Here is a 10000-nt window from a genome sequence, read left to right as displayed (position 1 = left end):
TTGCTCGCTTATACACACTCACACACTCTTCTGTCTCTCGCACACACACACTGACCTCTCCTGCTTGAGAGCGTACTCCAGCATTTTTATCCTCCGCACCAGATCTTTCTTCAGGTTCTCCTGGCCTTTCCTCTCGCCCTGCAGGAACGCGATCTGAGCCTGAAACACACACATTTACACACACACATTTACATACCCTCATTCAGATGCTCTGCAGACAGTTCATACAGTTAAAAACACTCATGCACCTTTCTCTTTTCCTGCCATATTACTGCCAAACGAGATAATGTAGGTGAACAGAGAACTTTGCATGTGAGAAAAAAAATAATGCGAATAATACAAACAAAACAGAATAAAATGTTAAATAATATTAAAATTAAATACAGTTTAAAAGCTAAATAAAAGAGTGTAAGCATATTTACAGAAATAGATTGAGTATTTTAATTTAAGTTGTATTTATTATTTATTTATTTTTGGTCTGGGTGGCTCACTGTGTCACATTATTGCCTCGTAGCAAGAAGGTCTCCGCTTCAAATCCCGGCTGGGTCAGTTGGTGTTTCTGTGTGGAGTTTGCATGTTCTCCCCATGTTGGCATGGGTTTCCTCCGGGTGCTCCGGTTTCCCCCACAGCCCAAACACATGCACTATAGGGGAACTGATCAACTAAACTGGCTGTAGTGTGTGTGTGTGTGTGAGAAATTAGTGTGTATGGGTGTTTCCCAGTGCTGGGTGGCAGCTGTAATGAAATCAACTGTGTAAAACATATGCTGGAATAGTTGGTGGTTCATCCTGCTGTGACGACCCCTGATTAATCAGCTTGTTAAGTGTGACGTCACACGAAGAGGCTTCCAGATCCAAGCGCTCTATCAACCTGTATAGGGAGACTCGTAATAAACGTTTACAAAGCGCTGTAATACTTTCGAAAATCACCATCGCAATAAATATATAAGTTTGATGCTCTATTAGAAATGGACTTTGCATTTGATGAAAGATGCCCTAAAATAGATGCAGCTGTAATGCAGAACGTCTGCTTTCTTTGACTCTCTCATACTCGATTCTCTTCCGTTTACCCAATAATCAGATCTGAGCACATCACATCACAGTTTTCATTTGTTTACTGTCATAATGTAAGCTATAATTCAGAGTAAACACAGCAAACAGTCTGAGAAGGGTCTGCTACAAACCTACTGTAGGGTGCTCACTATTTAGACAGCATCAAATGGGCTGATATTTTAGACACAACACAGAGATGTATAGCAAATGTAAATAAAGCATCATTAAAAAGAACAATACGTTCCCATTCCAGTGTTTGAGTCCACATTTCTGTGTGTGTGTGTGTGTGTGTGTGTGTGTGTGTAGAACATCAGTCACTCATGAGCAGATCCAGATGCAGATCATCTGCGCATACTGTGCAGCAAACACATGACTACTGCTCTATCAGGCATGCCCAACACACACTCACAGATGATCAAACACTTTCTCATGCACAAACACTCGCAGACACTCTTAAACACACATACTTTCTCTAGTCCGAACACACACACAAACAAACGCATGTACTCACACAAATGTACACACAGGGCCGGCCCTGTACATTTGGGGGCCCTGGGCAGAATACTTTTGGGGCTCTGCCTTGCTCTAAATAGTGGAGTATTGCCATTGCAAAACAGCCCACAACAATTATATTGCTTATTAAACACAGTCAATGAAACAGAAAAGTAAAGCCTGATTTCTTCTGCGTAAAAACTCTCTGGATGACCAGGGGCCTCATGTACGAAGACTTGCGTGGAAATTATACTAAAACATTGCGTACGCACAAAGCTGTAAATGTGCGTACGCAGAAAAAAATTCAGATGTATGAAACACTGCGTACGCCGAATCTCACGCATATTCTCTTTGTACATCCGAATGAACGTGAAACTGAGCGCAACATGCACGAGTACAAAACCCCTCCCTGCATCCTCCCCCGTATGAATATGCTAATGACATGAATAAGCAATGTCAAAAGCAAGCAAAAAGAGAAACTTTGAACAGAATGTGAATTGGAGCTGCTGCTTTCGGAGATAGACCGGAGGAAAGTGGTGTTATTTGTAAGTTTGTTCTCCGGAATTAACAACAAAAGAAAAAAGTAGAGTGGGAGAGTTTAGCTGATGCGGTTAACACAGTTGGGTCTGAACATCGCACTGAGTGCATTAAAAAAAAGAAATAGTGTGATTTATAGGTGTAAAATGTTGCAGTACCCTTAACAGTGTCAGTGGCGCAGCTCGTACGACGCATGTCAACATGTTTTGACACGTTCGAGCATGAACTCGGTTCGAATCCAGCATCTGATGAACTCTTTCCTCTTTTTTCCCCCGCTACATATCAGATTTTGCCAACTATTTATCACGAGAAAGACAAGTAGGAATCATTAATAAGTCTGTGCATCATATTTTATTTGCACATTTATTGAATGGAAATGTTTCTGATTCACGCATGCAAATTCATCTTCAGATAGTGTCTTTATAGCGATGTGCGTGCAGTAGATCGCTCAGATTACATTGGGAAAACAGGCGACTGCTGCAAATTGCGCTTTAATGTTTGGCTGGTCAACTGTATGGTATGGAAACCTTATATACCTGCTAGATGAACCCGTCTCATACAGCTGCCATTGCAAGTCTCAGACAATTTGTAGAGAGGAATTTAACACAACTGCCTCTAGGAGTCGCCAATGGAAATAAAACAGACACGCACAAAAAATGTGCGTACGCCAGCCATAAAGCTGCGGACATTCCCACATTCAGTTCATCGTTAGTAAATCCAAACGTGAGCGATTCTGAGCGTGAAACCTGGCGTACGCAAAGTTTTTGTGCGTACGCAGCGTTCATACATGAGGCCCCTGAACATTTTAAAACAGCACTGTTTCTGTCAACTAGCAGCTTCCAAAATAAAGAAGTAAACAATCTTTAATAAAGGGAGCAGTGATTCCTACTTTGTGTCTTTCTGAAGTGTTTAAAACATATTTTATTAATTTAGCAAACAGATTGAAGAGTCTCTAAAGGATTCCAGGTTGAGCTTTTGTTTTAATAAATTCCAGAAGTAAAAACCCTGCAATGAAAGACAGCGAGCAATAACTAGCCGAAAGTGAAAATGCATCACATGGTAATAAGCAGGACCAGACGGAACATGCGGACGCTTTGTGCTATTTCCGCAGAGAGTTTTGGTAGAAATCTGTGGAATTATTTTGGGAGTATCATAACTAAAACCTTAATATGTGTAAGTGACACATACAACTGAGGTAAGATCCACAGTGCAGGTTTATTCGTCGTCAGGCAAGCAATGGTTGCTGCGTCAATTGCGTCGCTTCACTCCCATTCATGAATTCTCTCACGGGGCATTATGGGATAGCGCAGCATGCATGGGATGCGCACTCGAGAATCTCGCAGGAAGTAGTAAGTCATCCGGGTACTTCTCGCATACTGATTTACGAATTCTATGAATTCGTACACTCTACTCGGCTTACATACTGATGTTAGCGTACTGTATAATATGGAAGTATGTGGTTTCGGATGCAGCCTGTGTCTTTAACATCATCATTAGCTCTTAAAAGTGATGCTACAAATGATTTTGTGCTTCTGGTTGTCATTTTCCTCCTCAGCTTTTCTGCGTCTGAAGGATGACGTTAGTTTCGTTAAATTTTCGCGGTCCGACTTCCAAAATAAATCAGGTATATAATGGGGCAGGCAATGAAGTGTCTGTGCAAGGGCTCACGTTCTTGTGGCGACCGGTGCGGTCATGGAGGTTTACTTGAAAGAACAAACTCAAACCGCGAGAACGTAGAACGCATATGAGAAATTTGATGCTGCGAGCTTGTTGTTAATCACATGACCTTCACACGAAAACAATTTCAACTTTAATAAAGTTATGATTTCTTTTCTCCTCAGTGAAAGTGTATAAATATTTAAGCACTAGAGCACAGACAATGAAGATCATCTGTAAAATGAAAATAAAACCAATTTCAGTGAGGAAGCAGCTCGCACCACTAGCGGGTTGTGGGGGCCCTCTAGTGGCGGTGGTGCCCTAAGCAGCTGTTTAGTTCGCTTATAGCGAGGGCCGGATATGTGTACACACAGACTCTCTCGCACACATTCTCTGTCACACACACACACACACACATGCTCTCTCTCTCTTACACACACTTTCACCCTTTCTATCACAAACACACCAAAACACACTCAAACACACACACTTTCTCTCTCTCTCTCTCTCTCTCTCTCTCTCTCTCAAACACACAGCTGTGGGAACCAAGGCCAGTGCAGTGTTGTGGTGTTGTGCGTAACAGATATTTGCGCTCTGGAATGTTGATAGAGATGTGGAAACTCCCAGCATTCCCATCATCACTGACCCAAACACCACAGCGGGTCGCTACAGCGGAATGAACTGCCAACTATTCCAGCATATGTGTTACACAGCGGATGCCCTTCCAGAGGCAACCTAGTACCTGGGAAACACCCAAACACACTCATACACTCCGGCCAGTTTAGTTCATCAATTCCCCTATAGCGCATGTGTTTAAGCGCTGCATGTGTCAGATCAGCAGGTTTACTGTGAGCTGAGCGGACTTACACTGCTCCTACACACAACCTCTGACACTGCACAACAATCTGATTAAAGCAGCACTAAACTAGAGTGAGAACAGAGCAGACAAACATCCTTTACAGCAGCCAATCAGAGGACAGAACATCCTCTACAGTGGCCAATCAGAGGACAGAACATCCTCCACTGCAACCAATTAAAGGATAGAACATCCTCTACAGTAGCCAATCAGAGGACAGAACATCTACTGCAGCCAATCAGAGTGCAGAACATCTTCTACTGCAGCCAATCAGAGGACAGAACATCCTCTACTGCAGCCAATCAGTGCACAGAAAATATTCTACATCAGCCAATCAGATTATAAAAGTAGCAAATCAAAGAACAGAACATTTATTTACACAGAAATAAAGGAAAATATTATGGAACATTATTATATTAAACAACATTAAATAAGAGTTTAACGTCTTTAAAGAAGTTACATTTATGCTCAGCACTGTGTGTGTGTGTGTGTGTGTGTGTGTATCTGTATATTTTGCAGTTTAATTATTTTTTAATCCCTCCATGCTTTTTTTTAGAATAAGGAAAAAGTGTGCTTGTTTCTGTGTGTGTGTGTGTGTGTGTGTGTGTGTGTGTGTGTGTGTGTGTGTGTGTGTGTGTGTGTGTGTGTCCTTCAGCTCATATGTCTGCTGTCTGGCCTACATGTTGGAGGATCTGGGTAAGCATCATTCAGAGACTATTAAAAGACCATTAAAAGTCAAACTCTGGTCCACATTGTGACTTATTCTGCTCAAGAATTGCCCAGTTAAAGATAAACAGACAGACTGACATGTCAAATGATCAACTACAGGAACCTTATACAGACACAAGAGGGAGACATTATATGAAAATATATATAAACACATTTTATATATAGACAAACGCTCATTTTACTTTTGTTTTCAAATAAACAGCATATGTAAACTCGTACAGCGCCTCTCTACTGATCACAGTATAAACACTAATAATAATAACAATAACTAATGAATAACAACATAACATTAACTGTCATCATCCTGCCACCGGGATGCTTAAATTTACACTGTGGTGGTGTGAAGAGAACGCTCTCGGGATCGTGAAGCACTTTGGGTGTATGGCCAAACACACTATATAAATACACACATTAAATCACTTTTTGCAACTAAATCCTAAATCAAGATTGGCTTCATTTCAGCTGAACATGTTTAAGTCTGTGTTGCAAAAGTGGAGGCAACAATTAAGGGGATTAATAAATCATAAGAGTTCACCCTTAGCTGATGATTGATTATAAAGTGTGTTTGGCATGCTGGAGAGAGCCCTGAGCTCATACTGAAAGATCCTCGAGCCCGGGGCTCCCTCCCATTTGCAGGGTGAGAGGGGAGTTTGAGCTATGGTAGGTGTTGAGAACACCCCCCCCCCCCTTGTTTACAGCTGAAGACTGGCTGATTATAATTTGCTATGTAGATATACTCCTGGTTAAGAATTCGATTATAGTGTTAATTTAGATTGATCAATTCACTAATGACCAAGCTTAATTTGGAACCGGAACCGGAAATATGATCCGGGTCTTCCTTTTAACGACCCCCCCTCCTCACACACACACACCCTCGCCCCGCTCTTAATTTTCCACCGCGACTCCCCAACCCTCATCACTTTCGTCTTTAACACCCGCTGGGAAACTTACGCAAGCATGGGGAGAACATGGTCCTGTTAAGGATTTAAACCAGTGACATTCTTGCTGTGAGGCAGCAGTGCTAACCACTGGGCCACCGTGCCACCCTATAGAGGGAAAGGTGAAGGAGTAGAGGTGGAAGGCGGATTCTTCAAGGTGAAGAAAACTGTAGGAAGAAACCCTTGTTGTTTACAGTGAGTTAGGACTATATGATTGGTGAATCATGCGTAAGTTAATGCGGGACCAGCCGTGTTCAATCATAATCACCTGCTCCTCTCAAAATTAGTTTATAAATAAACTACACCTAATAAGTAAATCAGAGGATCAATGCATCAATTTGGATCTTGATATCTCACTACAGCACAGATTATTCATTTATTTATTCATTTTACTTCAGCTTACTCAAATATTTATCAGGGGTCACCTCAGCGGAATGAACCACCAACTATTCCAGCATATGAATAATGCATTAGATGCCCTTCCAGCCGCAACCCAGTACAGGGAAACATCCATACACACTCATTCACACACACACTACGGCCAATTTAGTTCAGTTCCCCTATAGCGCATGTGTTTGGACTGTGGGGGAAACCGGAGCACCCGGAGGAAACCCACACCAACACGGGGAGAACATGCAAACTCCACACAGAAACACCAACTGACCCAGCCGGGACTCAAACCAGTGACCTTCTTGCTGTGAGGCCACAGTGCTGACCACAGGTTATTCAATCCAATCTAAAAAGCAGGTGATGCATTCATTCATTCATGTATTCATCAGATGAGCACAGAAACCCCCAAACGTCTTGCACAGATGAGGAAAGCACTCAGTATTATGATAACAAACAAAACTAGGCCAAAGTGAGTCACAGTAAAGGAGGACAGATGCACTGAATGATGGGAAAATTCCTCATAAACACGAGGAGCTAAACACGGCAAACTCCCAGAAACACCAACCCATTAAAGCTCATTTGCATATCCTTAAAGTGTGTTGACGACCTCCATATCAGCCTGAGGAAAACATTAATCAAATGATCTGCATGCAGCTTGATGAGAACTGTGTGCTAATATGCGCATTACATTACATGTTTACATTATAAATGTTTACATAATAATAATGTACATAATATAATAAAGGGTTTACATAACAATCATAAACAATATAATTAAATAAGTGTCTACATAATAATGAATGATAATAAATGTAGTTTACATAATAATAATAATAACAATAATAATAATGTAATAAAATAATTGTCTACATAATGATAAATGATATAACAAATTTAGTGTTTACATATTAATAACAATAATATAGAAGATAATTGCTGACATAAACAATATAATGAAAAAAGTGTTTATGTAAGACAAAAAGTACATAATAATAATATACATAATATAAAAAAGGACTAAATTCGTAAAAAATTTAATAACATAAGTGTTTACATAATAATAATAATAATAATAATAATAATAATAATAATAATAATAATATAATGAAAATATGTGTCTACATAATAATAAATAATTTACTAAATTAAGTCTTTACATAAAATAATAATAATAAAAATAATAATAAACATATTATTAAAAATTAACTCTTTACATAATAATAATATTAATAATAATAAACATATTATTAAAAATTTACTCTTTACATAATAATAATAATAAACATATTATTAAAATTAACTCTTTACATAATAATAATATTAATAATAATAAACATATTATTAAAAATTAACTCTTTATATAATAATAATATTAATAATAATAAATATATTATTAAAAATTAACTCTTTACATAATAATAATATTAATAATAATAAACATATTATTAAAAATTAACTCTTTACATAATAATAATAATAAACATATTATTAAAAATTAACTCTTTACATAATAATAATATTAATAATAATAAACATATTATTAAAAATTAACTCTTTACATAATAATAATAATAAACATATTATTAAAAATTAACTCTTTACATAATAATAATATTAATAATAATAAACATATTATTAAAAATTAACTCTTTACATAATAATAATATTAATAATAATAAACATATTATTAAAAATTAACTCTTTACATAATAATAATAATAAACATATTATTAAAATTAACTCTTTACATAATAATAATAATAATAATAATAATAATAATAAACATATTATTAAAAAATAAGTCTTTAAATAATAATAAACTATATACATAATATAAAGAATAAGTGCTAACATAATAAACAATATAATAAAATAAGTGTTTGGATAATAATATACATACTGTAATACAATAAGTATTTAGATTATGATAAATGATACAATAACTTTAGTGTTTACATATAAATGATAATAATAATAATAATAATAATAATAATAATAATAATGTACATACTATAAAAAATAAGCGTCTATAGTATTTTAAATTATAAAAATAAGTGCTAACGTAATAAAAATATAATAACATAAGTATTTACATAATAATAATATACATAATATAATTAGTGTCTACATAATAATGAATAATATACTAAATTGAGTGTTTACATAATAATAATAAACATAATATTAAAAATGAAATGTTTACATAATAATAAATGATGTACATAAAATAAAAAATAAATGCTGACAATAAACAATCGTATAAAAAATGTGTTTGTGATATAATAAGTGTTTACATAACAATATTTTACATAATACAATAAAATAAGTGTTTACATAATAATAATAAAATTAATAAAGTGTTTACCTGATAATATTATGAATAATATAATAAAATAAGTGTTTATATATTAATAAACTGTATAATAAAATGTGTGTTTACATAATAACAAAAATATACATAATATAATAAGTGTCTAGATTATGATAAATAACAATATTTTTAGTTAACATAATAACAGTAATAATAATAATAATATACATAATATAAAAAATAAGTAAAGGCTTAATAAGGGTAATTAGGGTAAAGTTAGGGTAATTAGGCAAGTCATTGTATAACAGTGGTTTGTTCTGGAGACAATCCAACACTAATATTGCTGAAGGGGCGAACAATATTGACCTTAACATGTCTTTAAAACTATTAAGAACTACAATTATTCTAGCCCACATAAAACAAATAAGACTTTCTCCAGAAGAACTAATATTAGAGGAAATACTGTGAACAATTCCTGAATCTGTTCAACATCACTAAAGAAATATTTGACAGAATGAATATTCCATAGGAGGGTAAATAATTAGCCCTCAACTGTATTTACATATAAGCATGTTAATCTAGCCTGACTACAGAGAGCGGAGCGAGTGAGTTTAGCCGAGGGCGAATCCCAGAAAAGGCCAGCTTGTGTGTTTTCAGGAGTGCTTTATTGGAGCAGAAGCCGGAGGAAGAGCGAGATTAGAGGAGTGAAGGCAGAAATAGTGCAGTGACGTCTGAGCGGCCCACTCGCATCCCCAGAGAGAGAGAGAGAGAGAGAGAGAGAGAGAGAGAGAGAGAGAGAGAGGAGAGAGAGAGAGAGAGAGAGAGAGGAGAGAGAGGAGAGAGAGAGAGAGAGAGGAGAGAGGAGAGAGAGAGAGAGAGAGAGAGAGAGAGAGAGAGAGAGAGAGAGAGAGGAGAGAGAGAGAGAGAGAGGAGAGAGGAGAGAGAGAGAGAGAGAGAGAGGAGAGAGGAGAGAGAGAGAGAGAGAGAGAGAGAACATCAGTGATGCGCTTGCAAACACACACACAAACACATACACACA

At 36.6% G+C, this 10000-nt stretch overlaps 1 protein-coding gene across 8 annotated transcripts in view; it reads right to left on the bottom strand.

The window, feature by feature from the left end:
• The window catches only part of strn (striatin, calmodulin binding protein), a 73367-nt gene that overhangs the window by 26792 nt on the left and 36575 nt on the right, over window positions 1-10000 (bottom strand). For all 8 annotated transcript variants that reach the window (XR_012386903.1, XR_012386901.1, XR_012386902.1 and 5 more), the window contains 1 exon segment: window positions 56-159. Coding sequence is in view for 4 of the 8 variants with exons in the window: in XM_073916132.1 (XP_073772233.1) it covers window positions 56-159 (104 nt within the window). In the remaining 4 variants the exon portion in view is untranslated.

This window comes from Danio rerio, chromosome 11, assembly GCF_049306965.1.
Source record: "Danio rerio strain Tuebingen ecotype United States chromosome 11, GRCz12tu, whole genome shotgun sequence".
NCBI classification, from domain to species: Eukaryota; Metazoa; Chordata; class Actinopteri; order Cypriniformes; family Danionidae; genus Danio; species Danio rerio.
This window is presented reverse-complemented; position numbering and strand designations above follow the sequence as displayed.